The 21,186-nt window shown below is 51.4% G+C and overlaps 3 protein-coding genes across 4 annotated transcripts; all 3 read left to right on the plus strand.

The window, feature by feature from the left end:
- The first annotated feature begins 405 nt into the window (after nucleotides 1-405).
- Nucleotides 406-2,783, plus strand: LOC135533636 (basic salivary proline-rich protein 2-like). Its single transcript, XM_064960925.1, has 6 exons — nucleotides 406-498; nucleotides 970-1,185; nucleotides 1,319-1,594; nucleotides 1,909-2,121; nucleotides 2,222-2,431; nucleotides 2,598-2,783. The coding sequence occupies exons 1-6, from the start codon at nucleotides 406-408 to the stop codon at nucleotides 2,781-2,783; spliced, it is 1,194 nt and encodes a 397-aa protein (XP_064816997.1).
- Nucleotides 2,784-2,981: 198 nt separating this feature from the next.
- LOC135533637 (probable E3 ubiquitin-protein ligase HERC1) lies at nucleotides 2,982-16,305 on the plus strand. 2 transcript variants are annotated; one of them, XM_064960926.1, is made up of 5 exons: nucleotides 2,982-3,033; nucleotides 6,368-6,593; nucleotides 7,701-7,882; nucleotides 8,745-8,907; nucleotides 15,834-16,305. In XM_064960926.1, the coding sequence occupies exons 1-4, from the start codon at nucleotides 3,004-3,006 to the stop codon at nucleotides 8,850-8,852; spliced, it is 546 nt and encodes a 181-aa protein (XP_064816998.1). In that variant the 5' UTR covers nucleotides 2,982-3,003; the 3' UTR covers nucleotides 8,853-8,907; nucleotides 15,834-16,305. The 2 variants fall into 2 exon arrangements, with proteins under 2 accessions (XP_064816998.1, XP_064816999.1); XM_064960927.1 differs by having other exon boundaries at nucleotides 15,858-16,305.
- On the plus strand, nucleotides 11,458-20,682 carry LOC135533638 (probable E3 ubiquitin-protein ligase HERC1). Its single transcript, XM_064960928.1, has 6 exons — nucleotides 11,458-11,462; nucleotides 15,834-16,285; nucleotides 16,323-16,492; nucleotides 17,020-17,302; nucleotides 19,955-20,153; nucleotides 20,469-20,682. The coding sequence occupies exons 1-6, from the start codon at nucleotides 11,458-11,460 to the stop codon at nucleotides 20,680-20,682; spliced, it is 1,323 nt and encodes a 440-aa protein (XP_064817000.1).
- Nucleotides 20,683-21,186: the final 504 nt, after the last annotated feature.

Raw genomic sequence — 21,186 nt, forward strand, 5'->3', positions numbered from 1 at the left:
CTGCGTCTTCCGTAATGAGCTCCCGTTCTGCTGTCTTCCCCTCCGTTATGAGCTCCCACGTTCTGTGACTCTTCAGTAATGAGCTCCCTTTCTGCTGAGTCTTCAGTAATGAGCTCCCGTTCTGCTGTCTTCATTAACGAGCTCCCGCTCTGGGCTGCGTCTTCAGTAATGAGCTCCCGTTCTGCTGTCTTCCGTAATGAGCTCCCGTCTGCTGAGTCTTCAGTAATGAGCTCCCCGTGCCGCTGCGTCACGTCCTTTATGTGTTTCCTGTATGTCATAACATTGCGTCATTGTTTGTTTCTACCCGTAGTTCTACATTGTGAAGGAGAACCGTGGCAACGAGGGGACGTGCGTCGGGTGTCCCGCTGGCCTGTCCATGACTTTAACCACCGCACCACGTCAGACATGTGGCTGTACCGGGCCTACAGCGGGAACCTGTACCACAACGGAGAGCAGACCCTCACCCTCTCCTCCTTCACCCAGGAGACTACATCACCTGTGTGTTGGACATGGAGGCACGCACCATCTCCTTCGGGAAGAACGGAGAGGTCAGGACATAAAGCTACTGTCAGTCTGCCCCCCTAGTTCTGAGATGCTTTTCACCGTGACTGGCCCTTGAGCCAGACTATAAACACTTCCCAAAACAATTAAAACCCCATGATGTCTGATGGCAAGTCATTACAGTCTCCTCACTGAGAGAGATGGAGGGAGGGAGGGAGGAGGGGGAGGGAGGGAGGGAGATGGAGGGGTAGAGAGATCAATATCTATCAGCAGGGTCCCTCCCCCATGACTGACAGTCTACAGTCTGAAACCTAGAGACTAGAGACCCCCCTTAGAGACACCAGAGTCCCCCCCTAGAGACACCAGAGTTCCCCACCCTAGAGACGCCAGAGTGCCCCCCCCTAGAGACACCAGAGTGCCCCCAACCCCTCTAGAGACACCAGAGTGCCCCCCCACCCACCCCTCTAGAGACACCAGAGTGCCCCCCCTAGAGGCACCAGAGTTCCCCCTAGAGACACCAGAGTTCCCCCCCCCAGAGACACCAGAGTGCCCCCCCAGAGACACCAGAGTGCCCACCCCCAGAGACACCAGAGTGCCCACCCCCAGAGACACCAGAGTGCCCACCCCCCAGAGACACCAGAGTGCCCCCCCAGAGACACCAGAGTTCCCTCCAGAGACACCAGAGTGTGTGTCCCCCTAGAGACGCCAGAGTGCCCCACCCTAGAGACACCAGAGTGCCCCCCACCCCCCTCTAGAGACACCAGAGTGCCCCCCAACCCCCTCTAGAGACACCAGAGTGCCCCCACCCACCCTCTAGAGACACCAGAGTGCCCCCCTAGAGACACCAGAGTTCCCCCCCCAGAGACACCAGAGTGCCCCCCCCCAGAGACACCAGAGTGCCCCCCCCAGAGACACCAGAGTGCCCACCCCCCAGAGACACCAGAGTGCCCACCCCCAGAGACACCAGAGTGCCCACCCCCCAGAGACACCAGAGTGCCCACCCCCCAGAGACACCAGAGTGCCCACCCCCAGAGACACCAGAGTGCCCCCCACCCCCTACAGAGACACCAGAGAGCCCCCTAGAGACGCCAGAGTGCCCCACCCTAGAGACACCAGAGTCCCCCTCCCCTAGAGACACCAGAGTCCCCCTCCCCTAGAGACACCAGAGTGCCCCCCCCCCAGAGACACCAGAGTGCCCCCTAGAGACACCAGAGGGCCCCCCTCTAGAGACACCAGGGTGCCCACCCCCTCTAGAGACACCAGAGTCCCCCCAGAGACACCAGAGAGCCCCCTAGAGACACCAGAGGGCCCCCCTCTAGAGACACCAGAGTGCCCCCACCCCCCCTAGAGACACCAGAGTGCCCCCAACCCCCTAGAGACACCAGAGTGCCCCCACCCACCCTCTAGAGACACCAGAGTGCCCCCCTAGAGGCACCAGAGTTCCCCCTAGAGACACCAGAGTTCCCCCCAGAGACACCAGAGTGCCCCCAGAGACACCAGAGTGCCCACCCCCAGAGACACCAGAGTGCCCACCCCCCAGAGACACCAGAGTGCCCACCCCCCAGAGACACCAGAGTGCCCCCCCAGAGACACCAGAGTTCCCCCTCCAGAGACACCAGAGTGTGTGTCCCCCTAGAGACGCCAGAGTGCCCCACCCTAGAGACACCAGAGTGCCCCCACCCCCTCTAGAGACACCAGAGTGCCCCCCAACCCCCTCTAGAGACACCAGAGTGCCCCCCACCCACCCTCTAGAGACACCAGAGTGCCCCCTAGAGACACCAGAGTGCCCCCCCCCCAGAGACACCAGAGTGCCCACCCCCAGAGACACCAGAGTGCCCACCCCCAGAGACACCAGAGTGCCCACCCCCAGAGACACCAGAGTGCCCCCCACCCCCAGAGACACCAGAGAGCCCCCCTAGAGACGCCCAGAGTGCCCCACCCTAGAGACACCAGAGTCCCCCTCCCCTAGAGACACCAGAGTCCCCCTCCCCAGAGACACCAGAGTGCCCCCTCCCCCAGAGACACCAGAGTGCCCCCCCCCCCTAGAGACACCAGAGGGCCCCCTCTAGAGACACCAGGGTGCCCACCCCCTCTAGAGACACCAGAGTCCCCCCAGAGACACCAGAGAGCCCCCTAGAGACACCAGAGGGCCCCCTCTAGAGACACCAGAGTGCCCCCCCCCAGAGACACCAGAGTGCCCCGAGACACCAGAGTGCCCACCCCCTCTAGAGACACCAGAGTGCCCCCTCCCCCAGAGACACCAGAGTGCCCCCACCCCCTAGAGACACCAGAGTGCCCCCCAGAGACACCAGAGTGCCCCCCACCCCACCCACCCCCCTAGAGACACCAGAGTGCCCCCCTAGAGACACCAGAGTGCCCCCCCAGAGACACCAGAGTGTTTGAGACAGTCTCTGCTGTGTTTACAGAAGCCTGTTATTGTTCTCCACAGGAGCCCAAGTTAGCCTTCGAGGACGGGACGCCACAGAGCTCTACCCCTGTGTCATGTTCTACAGCAGTAACCCTGGGGAGAAGGTAAGACCACGCTGAACATAGAACCTAGTTCAACCTAGAACCTAGTTAAACCCAGAACCTAGTTCAACCTAGAGCCTACGACTTAAACATAGAACCTAGTTAAACTGAGAACCTAGTTAGACTGAGAACCTAGTTCAACCTAGAACCTAGTTAAACCTAGAACCTAGTTAAACCTACAACCTATTTAAACATAGAACCTATTTAAACCTCAACTGTAAGGTCTGTTCAAACTACTCGTGTGTTCCATATGTAAATGTGCATTTGCCGAGCACAACAAAAATGTTACCAAGCCAAGCATCACACAGTCCTGTCATGTAAGGATAGGCAGGAGTAATCAGGTACCCCAAACAGACATCAAAACTCTCCCATCTTCAACCAGACATCACATTTGTTTTCAAGCATCACACAGTCCTTCTCCCTAAACTCCCTTTCTCCTCCGGTGCCCCTTTCACTCCCATTGCGTTCCGACCTCTCCCTCCTACACACGCCGTGTGCTGAGTGTGGACACAAGCCCGTTAGGCCGACACGCATAAACGACCATAAAAACACATCTAACTGACAGAATACACATGCTACATTCCCTTGACGAATGACGAATTAGAAATGGAAGTAGGTAAATATGTGCTCCAACAACGAGCTGCAGTTTTGGAATAATTGCGTCCCATCTATTTTCAGCTTGTGCTACTTCGGGAACTGCTTGTGCGCCCCTCGAGTGGCGCAGCGGCCTGGTTCGATTCCCGGGCTGTATCACAACCGGTCGTGATTGAGAGTCCCATAGGGTGTGGCGCACAATTGGCGCGGCGTCGTCCAGGTTAGGGTTTGTCTGTCACGGCTGATGTCCTCCTCTTCGTCTGGAGGTGTAGCAGGGATCGGACCAAAACGCAGCGTGGTTCGTGTTCAACATGTTTAAATGAAAGACGATAACGTGAACACGACACAAAATACAAAATAACAAACGTGGCAAAAAAAACGAAACAGTCCCATCTGATGCAGAGAACACAGAGACAGGAAACAAGCACCCGCAGAATATGGCTGCCTAAATATGGTTCCCAATCAGAGACAACGATAGACCAGCTGCCTCTAATTGAGAACCAATCTAGGCAACCATAGACATACAAACTACCTAGAAAGGAAACAGCCCCATAAACATACAAAACCCCTAGACCATAAACACATAAATCCCCCATGTCATGTCATGTGACATTGGCCTTTGTAAATAAGAATTTGTTCTTAACTGACTTCCCTAGTTAAATAAAGGTAACCCCCCTAAACGTAGACACGTTAGTTAGCCTAGCCTATAACCCATCTAAACATAGACAGATTAGTTAGCCTAGCCTATAACCCACCTAAACATAGACACTTTAGTTAGCCTAGCCTATAACCCACCTAAACATAGACACGTTAGTTCGCCTAGCCTATAACCCATCTAAACATAGACACGTTAGTTAGCCTAGCCTATAACTCACCTAAACATAGACACGTTAGTTAGCCTATAACCCACCTAAACATAGATACGTTAGTTAGCCTAGCCTACAACCCACCTAAACATAGACACGTTAGTTAGCCTATAACCCACCTAAACATAGACACGTTAGTTAGCCTATAACCCACCTAAACATAGACACGTTAGTTAACTTAGCCTATAACCCATCTAAACATATACACGTTAGTTAGCGTAGCCTATAACCCATCTAAACATAGACACGTTAGTTAACCTAGCCTATAACCCATCTAAACATAGACAGGTTAGTTAGCCTATAACCCACCTAAACATAGACACGTTAGTTAACCTAGCCTATAACCCACCTAAACATAGACACGTTAGTTAGCCTATAACCCACCTAAACATAGACACGTTAGTTAACCTAGCCTATAACCCACCTAAACATAGACACTTTAGTTAGCCTAGCCAGTTACCCACCTAAACATAGACACGTTAGTTAGCCTAGCCAGTAACCCACCTAAACATAGACACGTTAGTTAACCTAGCCTATAACCCATCTAAACATAGACACGTTAGTTAGCCTATAACCCACCTAAACATAGACACGTTAGTTAACCTAGCCTATAACCCATCTAAACATAGACACGTTAGTTAGCCTAGCCTATAACCCACCTAAACATAGACACGTTAGTTAACCTAGCCTATAACCCATCTAAACATAGACAGGTTAGTTAGCCTAGCCTATAACCCATCTAAACATAGACAGGTTAGTTAGCCTAGCCTATAACCCACATAAACATAGATGCGTTAGTTAGCCTAGCCTATAACCCACCTAAACATAGACACGTTAGTTAGCCTAGCCTATAACCCACCTAAACATAAACACGTTAGTTAGCCTATAACCCACCTAAACATAAACACGTTAGTTAGCCTATAACCCATCTAAACATAGACACGTTAGTTAGCCTAGCCTATAACCCACCTAAACATAGACACGTTAGTTAGCCTAGCCTATAACCCACCTAAACATAAACACGTTAGTTAGCCTAGCCTATAACCCACCTAAACATAGACACGTTAGTTAGCCTAGCCTATAACTCACCTAAACATAGACACGTTAGTTAGCCTATAACCCATCTAAACATAGACACGTTAGTTAGCCTAGCCTATAACCCATCTAAACATAGACACGTTAGTTAGCCTAGCCTATAACCCATCTAAACATAGACGCGTTAGTTAGCCTAGCCTATAACCTACCTAAACATAAACACGTTAGTTAACCTAGCCTATAACCCACCTAAACATAGACACGTTAGTTAGCCTAGCCTATAACCCATCTAAACATAGACGCGTTAGTTAGCCTAGCCTATAACCTACCTAAACATAAACACGTTAGTTAACCTAGCCTATAACCCACCTAAACATAGACACGTTAGTTAGCCTAGCCTATAACCCATCTAAACATAGACACGTTAGTTAGCCTAGCCTATAACCCACCTAAACATAAACAATTACATTTACATTTAAGTCATTTAGCAGACGCTCTTATCCAGAGCGACTTAACCGTTAAAATACACAATAACATGAGTTTGTTAAAGACAGAGCGTATCAGAATCATTAAGCCTGGGGCCTTCTCACCAAACAGATGGTGGGGTCTTGATTCAGCAACATGCACTGTTCCATGTGGAATCATTCATCCATTTAGAAAATATCAAACAACATCCTGAATAAACTACATCCAACATCTGTGAATCAAAAAGAAGATAAATCAGGGTTATAAACCAACATTTTTCTTTCTTTCTTTTTCCCCCAACTGGCCAAAATGCAGCTGTTTCTCTGTCTCCGGGTAAAGACAGGTGTCTCACTGCTCCCTATAACTCTCTGTTCCAGGTAAAGATCTGTGATATGCAGATGAGGGGTACCCCTCGTGACCTCCTGCCTGGTGATCCTATCTGCAGCCCCATGGCCACAGTCCTGGCTGAGGCCACCACACAGCTCATCAGGATCCTGCACCGCACGGACCACTGGACACACTGCATCAACAAGATCATGATGGACAGGTTGCACAGAATCAAACCCTGCTTCAGAGACTCAGCCAACGGTACTGGAGGAGGAGGTGAGAGGAGAGGAGGGAGAGAGAGGGAGGGGAGGAGGGGGAGGAGAGGGAGAGGAGAGGGGAGGGGGGGGGGGAGGGAGAGGAGAGGGAGAGGAGAGGAGAGGAGAGGAGAGGGAGAGGGAGGGAGAGGGAGAGGAGGGAGAGGGAGAGGAGAGGGGAGGGGAGGGGAGAGAGGGAGAGGAGAGGGGGGGGGAGAGGGAGAGAAGGGAGAGAGAGGAGAGGGAGGGAGAGGAGAGGAGGGAGGAGAGGAGAGGAGGGGGAAGGGGGAAGAGGAAAGGAGGGGAGAGGAGAGAGGAGAGGGGAGGAGAGGAGAGAGGAGAGAGAGGAGAGAGAGGGAGGGAGAGGAGAGGAGGGGAGGGTAGGAGAGAGGGAGAGGGGAGGTGAGAGGAGAGAGAGGGGGAGGAGAAGAGAGAGAGAGGAGAGGGGAGGAGGGTAGGAGAGGAGAGAGAGGAGGGTAGGAGAGGGAGAGGAGAGGAGAGGGAGGGGGAGAGAGGGGAGGGGTAGGAGAGGGGGGGAGAGAGAGGGGGAGGGTAGAAGAGGAGAGGAGGAGAGGGGGAAGGGAGGGAGAGGAGGAGAGGAGAGGAGGGGAGAGAGAGGGGAGGGGGAGGAGAGGAGGGGGAGGGGAGGAGAGGAGGGGAGGAGAGGGGGAGGAGAGGAGAGGAGAGAGGAGAGGAGGGGAGAGGAGGGGGAGAGGGAGGGGAGGGTAGAAGAGGAGAGGAGAGAGAGGGGGGAGGGTAGGAGAGGAGAGGGGAGGAGAGGAGAGGAGGGGAGAGGAGAGGCGGGGGGAGGGAGAGTAGAGAGGGAGAGGGGAGGAGAGGAGAGAGAGGGGAGGAGAGGAGAGGAGAGGAGAGGCTTGTGTTGCTCATTGTATAAAGTTAGGGCTTGTGTTGCTCATTGTATAAAGTTAGGGCTTGTGTTGCTCATTGTATAAAGTTAGGGCTTGTGTTGCTCATTGTATAAAGTTAGGGCTTGTGTTGCTTCATTTGAATTTCCTGACTTTTCCACGTGTTGACCAGCCTGATTTAAACATAATTTCTGTGAGTTAATATTAAAAGGCCTACAGTCAGCACCATGCCTTGTACAGTAACACATCATGTGACACATCAGGTCAGAGGTTAAAGAAGAGTCGTTCGGTGCAGAGCAGAGAGGAGCATGATGCCCAGAGGGACTCGTCCAGGGACCCCCAGAGAGGGGAGGAGGAGAGGGGCCGGCCGGGACACGGGAGCCGCCAGGGTCATGGAGGTCTGGGGGAACTCTCTGACCACCACCTCAGGACCCTCTGTACAGAGGTCTGTCTATCTATTGACTGAGCTTTTGTTGTGATTATCAGTCTTTATTAGCCTGGGTACCATTCTGTTTCTGATATTATTCCACAATGTTTTTGGCATTAGTGTGGAATGTTAGCACAAACATACTGGTACTCAGGCTAATAGTTTTTAATTTATTTGCAAGAAACACTTGACAACACCTTGACACAACTCACCTTGACACACCTCACCTTGACACACCACACCTTGACACACCTCACCTTGACACACCTCACCTTGACACACCACACCTTGACACAACTCACCTTGACACACCTCACCTTGACACACCTCACCTTGACACCGCACCTTGACACCGCACCTTGACAACGCACCTTGACACCACACCTTGACACCGCACCTTGACAACGCACCTTGACAACGCACCTTGACAACGCACCTTGACAACACCGCACCATGACAACACCACACCTTGATACATCACCATGACAACACCGCACCATGACAACACCGCACCATGACAACACCACACCTTGACACACCACCATGACAACACCACACCATGACACCACCGCACCATGACAACATTTCACCATGACACCACCGCACCATGACAACACCGCACCATGACAACACCACACCTTGACACCGCACCATGACAACACCGCACCATGACAACACAAGGCAGCTCTTATGTTGCAGTTCAAACTAAATAAACTACAGTATGTGATGTAAGATGTAACATCAGGATATTTATATTGGTTATAACTGTGTAATTTACATGTCATATTTAAGTAGCACGTTGCTCATTGTGAACGGGAGCAGCAGTTGCTATTTCAGAGGTCGCTGTCTGTCCTGAAGGCCTTCCGTGTTGAACTCTTAGGTGTGGCCTGTGCTGGCGGTGATGGGGGTGCTGACGCAGGGCTGCGTGTTGGGGGGCGCTGTGTTCACAAACAGACCGGTCGGCATGCTACTCTCCTGGGCGTGGTGAAGGAGGGGAGCACCTCAGCCAAGGTGCAGTGGGACGAGGCTGAGATCACCATCAGGTATTAACATTATAGTTGACCCTGCAGGTCCTGGCACCCTGGTCCCAGATCTGTTTGTGCTCTCGTGTCTAATGGAATTCTCATGGCTTGACAATGGCAAGGGAATAGGCAGAATCTGATCTGAGACCAGGCTAAGGTCTTGATAGAAACTGATCTGAGACCAGGCTAAAGTCTTGATAGAAACTGATCTGAGACCAGGCTAAAGTCTTGATAGAAACTGATCTGAGACCAGGCTAAGGTCTTGATAGAAACTGATCTGAGACCAGGCTAAAGTCTTGATAGAAACTGATCTGAGACCAGGCTAAGGTCTTGATAGAAACTGATCTGAGACCAGGCTAAGGTCTTGATAGAAACTGATCTGAGACCAGGCTAAGGTCTTGATAGAAACTGATCTGAGACCAGGCTAAAGTCTTGATAGAAACTGATCTGAGACCAGGCTAAAGTCTTGATAGAAGCTGATCTGAGACCAGGCTAAGGTCTTGATAGAAACTGATCTGAGACCAGGCTAAGGTCTTGATAGAAACTGATCTGAGACCAGGCTAAAGTCTTGATAGAAACTGATCTGAGACCAGGCTAAGGTCTTGATAGAAACTGATCTGAGACCAGGCTAAGGTCTTGATAGAAACTGATCTGAGACCAGGCTAAGGTCTTGATAGAAACTGATCTGAGACCAGGCTAAAGTCTTGATAGAAGCTGATCTGAGACCAGGCTAAAGTCTTGATAGAAGCTGATCTGAGACCAGGCTAAGGTCTTGATAGAAGCAAGGCATATTATTAGGGCTGGCACAATTATAGCATAACCTTTTCACGAACAATTATGGACAATAACCATGACCCCACCTTCCCCCTCCAAAAAGGAGGATACAGCTTTATATTCAATTAGATTTATTTTACTGAAAAGCAGTTTGATGTCTTGCTGAATAGGTACACTGGCTGATAGATTGTATCTACACTGGCTGATAGATAGTATCTACACTGGCTGATAGATATACACTGGCTGATAGATAGTATCTACACTGGCTGATAGATAGTATCTACACTGGCTGATAGATAGTATCTACACTGGCTAATAGATATACACTGGCTGATAGATAGTATCTACACTGGCTGATAGATAGTATCTACACTGGCTGATAGATAGTATCTACACTGGCTGATAGATATACACTGGCTGATAGATAGTATCTACACTGGCTGATAGATAGTATCTACACTGGCTGATAGATAGTATCTACACTGGCTGATAGATAGTATCTACACTGGCTGATAGATATACACTGGCTGATAGATAGTATCTACACTGGCTGATAGATAGTATCTACACTGGCTGATAGATAGTATATACACTGGCTGATAGATAGTATCTACACTGGCTGATAGATATACACTGGCTGATAGATAGTATCTACACTGGCTGATAGATAGTATCTACACTGGCTGATAGATAGTATCTACACTGGCTGATAGATAGTATCTACACTGGCTGATAGATATACACTGGCTGATAGATAGTATCTACACTGGCTGATAGATAGTATCTACACTGGCTGATAGATAGTATCTACACTGGCTGATAGATAGTATCTACACTGGCTGATAGATATACACTGGCTGATAGATAGTATCTACACTGGCTGATAGATAGTATCTACACTGGCTGATAGATAGTATCTACACTGGCTGATAGATAGTATCTACACTGGCTGATAGATATACACTGGCTGATAGATAGTATATACACTGGCTGATAGATAGTATCTACACTGGCTGATAGATAGTATCTACACTGGCTGATAGATAGTATATACACTGGCTGATAGATAGATATACACTGGCTGATAGATAGTATCTACACTGGCTGATAGATAGTATCTACACTGGCTGATAGATATACACTGGCTGATAGATAGTATATACACTGGCTGATAGATAGTATCTACACTGGCTGATAGACAGTATATACACTGGCTGATAGATAGTATCTACACTGGCTGATAGATAGTATCTACACTGGCTGATAGATAGTATATACACTGGCTGATATATATACTGGCTGATAGATAGTATCTACACTGGCTGATAGATAGTATCTACACTGGCTGATAGATAGTATCTACACTGGCTGATAGATAGTATCTACACTGGCTGATAGTATCTACACTGGCTGATAGATAGTATCTACACTGGCTGATAGATAGTATCTACACTGGCTGATAGATAGTATCTACACTGGCTGATAGATAGTATATACACTGGCTGATAGATAGTATCTACACTGGCTGATAGATAGTATCTACACTGGCTGATAGATATACACTGGCTGATAGATAGTATCTACACTGGCTGATAGATAGTATCTACACTGGCTGATAGATAGTATCTACACTGGCTGATAGATAGTATATACACTGGCTGATATATATACACTGGCTGATAGATAGTATCTACACTGGCTGATAGATAGTATATACACTGGCTGATAGATAGTATCTACACTGGCTGATAGATAGTATCTACACTGTCTGTATTGACTGGCTATGTTCACATCAATATGCTGTAAACCTCCATCACCCAGCTCTGTTTCAGTACTTTCCTCCATAACCACCCACCCCACCATGCTTCTAGCCACCCTCATCCACTACCATTAATACCTCCTGTATAGTCATCCATTATCCTCCCAAGGACTTATCCACCATCATCCATATCCCGTACGTAACCTATTGACTCGTTCATTGACTGGTCCCTTCTCTGCATGGTACCATTGTACCGCCAGCCCTCCTCCAACCATCCACCTAGCCTGGTCCCTTCTCTGCATGGTACCATTGTACCGCCAGCCCTCCTCCACCCATCCACCTAGCCTGGTCCCAGATCTGCATGGTACCATTGTACCGCCAGCCCTCCACCCATCCACCTAGCCTGGTCCCTTCTCTGCATGGTACCATTGTACCGCCAGCCCTCCTCCACCCATCCACCTAGCCTGGTCCCAGATCTGCATGGTACCATTGTACCGCCAGCCCTCCTCCACCCATCCACCTAGCCTGGTCCCTTCTCTGCATGGTACCATTGTACCGCCAGCCCTCCTCCACCCATCCACCTAGCCTGGTCCCTTCTCTGCATGGTACCATTGTACCGCCAGCCCTCCTCCACCCATCCACCTAGCCTGGTCCCTTCTCTGCATGGTACCATTGTACCGCCAGCCCTCCACCCATCCACCTAGCCTGGTCCCTTCTCTGCATGGTACCATTGTACCGCCAGCCCTCCTCCACCCATCCACCTAGCCTGGTCCCTTCTCTGCATGGTACCATTGTACCGCCAGCCCTCCTCCACCCATCCACCTAGCCTGGTCCCTTCTCTGCATGGTACCATTGTACCGCCAGCCCTCCTCCACCCATCCACCTAGCCTGGTCCCTTCTCTGCATGGTACCATTGTACCGCCAGCCCTCCTCCACCCATCCACCTAGCCTGGTCCCTTCTCTGCATGGTACCATTGTACCGCCAGCCCTCCTCCACCCATCCACCTAGCCTGGTCCCTTCTCTGCATGGTACCATTGTACCGCCAGCCCTCCTCCACCCATCCACCTAGCCTGGTCCCTTCTCTGCATGGTACCATTGTACCGCCAGCCCTCCACCCCATCCACCTAGCCTGGTCCCTTCTCTGCATGGTACCATTGTACCGCCAGCCCTCCTCCACCCATCCACCTAGCCTGGTCCCTTCTCTGCATGGTACCATTGTACCGCCAGCCCTCCTCCACCCATCCACCTAGCCTGGTCCCTTCTCTGCATGGTACCATTGTACCGCCAGCCCTCCTCCACCCATTCCACCTAGCCTGGTCCCTTCTCTGCACGGTACCATTGTACCGCCAGCCCTCCTCCACCCATCCACCTAGCCTGGTCCCTTCTCTGCATGGTACCATTGTACCGCCAGCCCTCCTTCACCCATCCACCTAGCCTGGTCCCTTCTCTGCATGGTACCATTGTACCGCCAGCCCTCCTCCACCCATCCACCTAGCCTGGTCCCTTCTCTGCATGGTACCATTGTACCGCCAGCCCTCCTTCACCCATCCACCTAGCCTGGTCCCTTCTCTGCATGGTACCATTGTACCGCCAGCCCTCCTCCACCCATCCACCTAGCCTGGTCCCTTCTCTGCATGGTACCATTGTACCGCCAGCCCTCCTCCACCCATCCACCTAGCCTGGTCCCTTCTCGGCATGGTACCATTGTACCGCCAGCCCTCCACCCATCCACCTAGCCTGGTCCCTTCTCTGCATGGTACCATTGTACTGCCAGCCCTCCTCCACCCATCCACCTAGCCTGGTCCCTTCTCTGCATGGTACCATTGTACCGCCAGCCCTCCTCCACCCATCCACCTAGCCTGGTCCCTTCTCTGCATGCTACCATTGTACTGCCAGCCCTCCTCCACCCATCCACCTAGCCTGGTCCCAGATCTGTTAATGCAAGGCAAACTCCTGAGGTGTCATTGTTGTCATGCTAAACATTGACGTGACAATTCCATAAGGAGATGGCAAGAGAGTAGAAACAGACTGGCACCCAGGGCAGACTACCATCCATCCATCCCTCCCCCAGACTACCATCCATCCAACCCTCCCCAGACTACCAACCCTCCCCAGACTACCATCCCTCCCCCAGACTACCATCCATCCAACCCTCCCCCAGACTACCATCCCTCCCCCAGACTACCATCCCTCCCCCAGACTACCATCCATCCCTCCCCCAGACTACCATCCATCCCTCCCCCAGACTACCATCCCTCCCCCAGACTACCACCCCTCCCCCAGACTACCACCCCTCCCCCAGACTACCATCCCTCCCCCAGACTACCATCCCTCCCCCAGACTACCATCCATCCCTCCCCAGACTACCATCCCCCTCCCTCCCCCAGACTACCATCCATCCCCCAGACTACCATCCCTCCCCCAGACTACCATCCATCCCTCCCCCAGACTACCATCCCTCCCCCAGACTACCATCCCTCCCCCAGACTACCATCCATCCCTCCCCCAGACTACCATCCCTCCCTCCCCCAGACTATCATCCCTCCCCCAGACTACCATCCCTCCCCCAGACTACCATCCATCCAACCCTCCCCTAGACTACCATCCCTCCCCCAGACTACCATCCCTCCCCCAGACTACCCCAGACTACCATCCATCCAACCCTCCCCAGACTACCATCCCTCCCCCAGACTACCATCCCTCCCCCAGACTACCATCCATCCCTCCCCCAGACTACCATCCATCCAACCCTCCCCTAGACTACCATCCCTCCCCCAGACTACCATCCCTCCCCCAGACTACCCCAGACTACCATCCATCCATCCCTCCCCCAGACTACCATCCCTCCCCAGACTACCATCCATCCCTCCCCCAGACTACCATCCATCCCTCCCCCAGACTACCATCCCTCCCCAGACTACCATCCATCCATCCCTCCCCCAGACTACCATCCCTCCCCCAGACTACCATCCCTCCCCAGACTACCATCCATCCATCCCTCCCCCAGACTACCATCCCTCCCCCAGACTACCATCCATCCATCCCTCCCCAGACTACCATCCCTCCCCCAGACTACCATCCCTCCCCCAGACTACCATCCCTCCCCCAGACTACCATCCATCCCTCCCTCCCCCAGACTACCATCCCTCCCCCAGACTACCATCCCTCCCCCAGACTACCATCCCTCCCCCAGACTACCATCCCTCCCCCAGACTACCATCCCTCCCCCAGACTACCATCCCTCCCCCAGACTACCATCCCTCCCCCAGACTACCATCCCTCCCCCAGACTACCATCCATCCCTCCCCAGACTACCATCCCTCCCCCAGACTACCATCCATCCATCCCTCCCCCAGACTACCATCCCTCCCCCAGACTACCATCCCTCCCCCAGACTACCATCCATCCATCCCTCCCCCAGACTACCATCCCTCCCCCAGACTACCATCCATCCATCCCTCCCCCAGACTACCATCCCTCCCCAGACTACCATCCCTCCCCCAGACTACCATCCCTCCCCCAGACTACCATCCCTCCCCCAGACTACCATCCCTCCCCCAGACTACCATCCCTCCCCCAGACTACCATCCCTCCCCAGACTACCATCCCTCCCCCAGACTACCATCCCTCCCCCAGACTACCATCCATCCCCCATACTACCATCCCTCCCCCAGACTACCATCCCTCCCCCAGACTACCATCCATCCCCCATACTACCATCCCTCCCCCAGACTACCATCCCTCCCCCAGACTACCATCCCTCCCCCAGACTACCATCCCTCCCTCCCCCAGACTACCATCCCTCCCCCAGACTACCATCCCTCCCTCCCCCAGACTACCATCCCTCCCCAGACTACCATCCCTCCTCCCCCAGACTACCATCCCTCCCCCAGACTACCATCCCTCCCTCCCCCAGACTACCATCCCTCCCCCAGACTACCATCCCTCCCCCAGACTACCATCCCTCCCCCCCAGACTACCATCCCTCCCTCCCCCAGACTACCATCCCTCCCCAGACTACCATCCCTCCCCCAGACTACCATCCCTCCCCCAGACTACCATCCCTCCCCCAGACTACCATCCCTCCCCCAGACTACCATCCATCCCTCCCCCAGACTACCATCCCTCCCCCAGACTACCATCCCTCCCCCAGACTACCATCCCTCCCTCCCCCAGACTACCATCCCTCCCCCAGACTACCATCCCTCCCCAGACTACCATCCATCCCTCCCCCAGACTACCATCCCTCCCCCAGACTACCATCCCTCCCCCAGACTACCATCCATCCCCAGTCCATCCATCCTCCACTCCTCTACCATGTATTGCATTCTTCCTCTCCGTCTTTCCCTCCTTCGCCCCTTTCCTCACTCTGTGTTTCCTTTGTGTTCCTCCACTTCTGGTTCATCATTAAAGCTTCCCAACTTTCTGGTCGCCTAGTGACACTCCCCTGTACAACCTGGAGCCCTGCGAGCCGCTGCCTTTTGACGTGGCACGCTTCCGAGGCCTCACCGCTTCCCTGCTCCTCGACCTCACCTATCTCACCTCCATCCACGAGGACGCTGGGAAGCTGAGCGCCCGGCGCCACGAGAAGAGACACCGTAGCAACGGAGGCCACGATACGACGACGACGACGGCCGCCACGACAAACGACGACTTCAACAACAAAACTAGTGAGACGGAGCACCAACACAGGGTCTCCCCGGACCCCAAAGACACAACAACAACGACAACGGGGACCGTCACCACGACGACAACCTCTGATCTGAGAGTGTCACACAGCCTGGACGAGGTCAAAGCCCACGCGGTGCCCAACTCGAAATCAGAGAGCGAGATCTCCTCCTGCGCCTTGGACTCCCAACACCAGGGTGGAGGAGGACCAGAGACCCTCTCCCTGCTCCTCAGACCCCCAGGAGGACAACAGGAGGAAGGGCCACGGTGGCTCTCCCCTCCTCGGGGCCAGTCAGTCTGAGATCCATGCGGTGCAGATGTCCTACCTCTACCTGGGGGCCATGAAGGCCCTCAGCACACTGCTCTCCTGCTCCAAGTATGTTGAGCTGCTGCTCATACCCAAGGTTCGTAATATGTCATCAGGGTTGTGGGTTCGAATCCCGCATTGCTCTCACATCATATAGTACCTCTCAGAGACAAGCGGGAAAATGTCTCTGGCCCCAAGTATACTGTATATGTGTTTAGTCAATCAAAGTGTCTGCTAATGGCCCACTCTGTAATAGGTCCAGGTTCAATTACAGTGTCTGCTAATGGCCCACTCTGTAATAGGTCCAGGTTCAATTACAGTGTCTGCTAATGGCCCATTCTCTAATAGGTCCAGGTTTAATCAAGGTGTCTGCTAATGGCCCACTCTGTAATAGGTCCAGGTTTAATCAAGGTGTCTGCTAATGGCCCACTCTGTAATAGGTCCAGGTTCAATCAAGGTGTCTGCTAATGGCCCATTCTGTAATAGGTCCAGGTTTAATCAAGGTGTCTGCTAATGGCCCATTCTGTAATAGGTCCAGGTTTAATCAAGGTGTCTGCTAATGGCCCACTCTGTAATAGGTCCAGGTTTAATCAAGGTGTCTGCTAATGGCCCACTCTGTAATAGGTTCAGGCTCAGCCGGAGCCTGCTCCCAGTGGACACAATGCAGACCTGAACGCCGGGTCCACCCCTAGTGGCGCAGCGCCCTCGCCCGTGTGCCAGGAGGAAGTTGAGATGAGGGCGGCACTGCAGTTCCTGATGCGTCACATGGTCAAGCGGGCCGTGATGAGGTCACCCATCAAGCGGGCGTTAGGATTGGCCGATTTGGAGAGAGCTCAGGCCATGATCTATAAATTGGTGGTCAGTGGAATGCTGGACGAACACTGCAGTGGGGGCAAGTCCAGACCTGGTGAGTAACACTGAGGGAAATAACATGTTGTTTGTTAGGGAAGGCTTTTCCATCTCTGGCCCTGGACTGGGGTCTTTTCCTGGGTTTTTCCTGGGGTCTTCCTGGGGCCCTCCTGGGGCCCTCCTGGGGCCCTCCTGTGATCTTCCTGGGGCCTTCCTGGGGTCTTCCTGAGGTCTTCCTGGGTCCTTCCTGGGGCCCTCCTAGGGTCTTCCTGGGGCCCTCCTGGGGTCTTCCTGGGGCCCTCCTGGGGTCTTCCTGGGGCCCTCCTGGGGTCTTCCTGGGGCCCCCTGGAGTCTTCCTGGGGCCCTCCTGGGGCCTTCCTGGGGCCCTCCTGGGGTCTTCCTGGGGCCCTCCTGAGGTCTTCCTGGGGCCTCCTGTGGCCCTCCTGGGTCCTTCCTGGGGCCCTCCTGGGGTCTTCCTCGGTTCTGAACATATATTGATGTGGTTGACAAACACATCCAGGATTACAAGCTAGCTAGCTACTTACCTTGAAGGCTTCTCAGACGATCTGATGTTGTAACGTGTCAAGAAATTTAAAGAGAAAAAAACTCTCTAGTAACTCTGTACTAACTCTGTACTAACTCTGTTCTAACTCTGTTCTAACTCTGTACTAACTCTGTTCTAACTCTGTTCTAACTCTGTTCTAACGCTGTACGAACTCTGTTCTAACTCTGTTCTAACTCTGTACTTACCCTGTTCAAACTCTGTACTAACTCTGTTCTAACTCTGTAACTCTGTTCTAACTCTGTACTAACCCTGTACTAACTCTGTTCTAACTATGTTCTAACTCTGTTCTAACTCTGTTCTAACTCTGTATCTCTGTACTAACACTGTACTAACCCTGTTCTAACTCTGTTCTAACTCTGTAACTCTGTTCTAACTCTGTACTAACCCTGTACTAACTCTGTTCTAACTATGTTCTAACTCTGCTCTAACTCTGTTCTAACTCTGTATCTCTGTAGTAACTCTGTACTAACTATGTTCTAACTCTGTACTAACTCTGTACTAACTCTGTTCTAACTCTGTTCTAACTCTGTACTAACTCTGTTCTAACACTGTACTAACTCTGTTCTAACTCTGTACTAACTCTGTACTAACTCTGTACTAACTCTGTTCTAACTCTGTACTTACCCTGTTCAAACTCTGTACTAACTCTGTTCTAACTCTGTATCTCTGTACTAACTCTGTACTAACCCTGTACTAACTCTGTACTAACTCTGTTCTAACTCTGTACTAACACTGTACTAACCCTGTTCTAACTCTGTTCTAACTCTGTAACTCTGTTCTAACTCTGTACTAACCCTGTATTAACCCTGTTCTAACTCTGTTCTAACTCTGTACTAACCCTGTATTAACCCTGTTCTAACTCTGTAACTCTGTACTAACTCTGTACTAACCCTGTTCTAACTCTGTTCTAACTCTGTAACTCTGTTCTAACTCTGTACTAACCCTGTACTAACTCTGTTCTAACTATATTCTAACTCTGTTCTAACTCTAACTCTCTACTAACAATGTACTAACTCTGTTCTAACTCTGTACTAACTCTGTTCTAACTCTGTATCTCTGTACTAACTCTGTACTAACTCTGTACTAACTCTGTTCTAACTCTGTTCTAACTCTGTACTAACTCTGTTCTAACACTGTACTAACTCTGTTCTAACTCTGTACTAACTCTGTTCTAACTCTGTAACTCTGTACTAATACTGTACTAACCCTGTTCTAACTCTGTTCTAACTCTGTAACTCTGTTCTAACTCTGTATTAACCCTGTTCTAACTCTGTTCTAACTCTGTTCTAACTCTGTTCTAACTCTGTATCTCTGTACTAACTCTGTACTAACCCTGTTCTAACTCTGTTCTAACTCTCTTCTAACTCTGTACTAACCCTGTACTAACTCTGTTCTAACTATGTTCTAACTCTGTTCTAACTCTGTAACTCTGTTCTAACGCTGTTCTAACTCTGTATTAACCCTGTTCTAACTCTGTTCTAACTCTGTTCTAACTCTGTATCTCTGTACTAACTCTGTACTAACCCTGTTCTAACTCTGTTCTAACTCTGTAACTCTGTTCTAACTCTGTACTAACCCTGTACTAACTCTGTACTAACTCTGTACTAACTCTGTTCTAACTCTGTTCTAACTCTGTTCTAACTCTGTACTAACTCTGTTCTAACTCTGTATCTCTGTACTAACTCTGTACTAACTATGTTCTAACTATGTTCTAACTCTGTACTAACTCTGTACTAACTCGGTTCTAACTCTGTTCTAACTCTGTACTAACTCTGTTCTAACTCTTTTCTAACTCCGTTCTAACTCTGTTCTATCTCTGTACTAACTCTGTTCTAACTCTCTACTGACTGTACTAACTCTGATCTAACTCTGTTCTAACTCTGATCTAACTCTGTTCTAACTCTGATCTAACTCTGTTCTAACTGTTCTAACTCTGTACTAACTGTTCTAACTCTGTACTAACTCTGTTCTATCTTTGTACTAACTCTCTACTGACTCTGATCTAACTCTGATCTAACTCTGATCTAACTCTGTACTAACTCTGTACTAACCCTGTTGTAACTCTGTACTAACTCTGATCTAACTCTGATCTAACTCTGTTCTAACTCTGTAACTCTGTGTGTGGTCTCTCTCCTGGTGTGTTAGCTGACCCAGAGTGTGAGGAGGGTGTGCAGGGAGAGCAGCAGGCCCAGACCCCCATCACCACCAGCCCCTCTGCTTCCAGCACCACCTCCTTCATGAGCTCCTCTCTGGAGGACACGACCACAGCCACTACACCTGTTACTGACACAGAGACTGTCCCTGCCTCAGAGTCCCCTGGGGTCATGCCTCTGAGCCTGCTCAGGTAAATAGAACCTCGACATACGCACACACACACACACACACACACACACACACACACACACACACACACACACACACACACACACACACACACACGTAGACACACACACACACACGTAGACACACACACACACGTAGACACACACACACGTAGACACACACACACACGTAGACACACACACACACACACTCACACACACACACGTAGACACACACACACACACACACACACACACACACACACACACACACACACACACACACTGTGGATACCTTTTAAAGTCAAGCCATTTATTACAATGTCTCGTCTTTACAGGCAAATGTTCTCAAGCTACCCGACCACCACTCTGCTGCCAACGCGTCGTGCCCAGACGCCCCCGGTGTCTTCTCTCCCCACGTCTCCCTCTGATGAGGTGGGTCGGAGACAGAGCCTCTCCTCCCCTGAGACCCAGACCTCCAGACCAGCCAACCGGACCGGGACATGTATGTACTACACACACACACACGTAGACATACACACACACACGTAGACACAGAGCCTCTCCTCCCCTGAGACCCAGACCTCCAGACCAGCCAACCGGACCGGGACATGTATGTACTACACACACACACACGTAGACATACACACACACACGTAGACACAGAGCCTCTCCTCCCCTGAGACCCAGACCTCCAGACCAGCCAACCGGACCGGGACATGTATGTACTACACACACACACACGTAGACATACACACACACACGTAGACACAGAGCCTCTCCTCCCCTGAGACCCAGACCTCCAGACCAGCCAACAGGACAGGGACATGTATGTACTACACACCAAGCACCCCCCCCCGCAGTCCCCAGTCATGTTTGTCTCTGTATGTGATGGTAACTTCCTGTTTGTCTCAGTATGTGATGGTAACTTCCTGTTTGTCTCCGTATGTGATGGCAACTTCCTGTTTGTCTCTGTATGTGATGGTAACATCCTGTTTGTCTCTGTATGTGATGGTAACTTCCTGTTTGTCTCTGTATGTGATGGTAACATCCTGT

Source organism: Oncorhynchus masou, unplaced genomic scaffold, assembly GCF_036934945.1.
Source record: "Oncorhynchus masou masou isolate Uvic2021 unplaced genomic scaffold, UVic_Omas_1.1 unplaced_scaffold_2542, whole genome shotgun sequence".
Taxonomy (NCBI): Eukaryota; Metazoa; Chordata; class Actinopteri; order Salmoniformes; family Salmonidae; genus Oncorhynchus; species Oncorhynchus masou.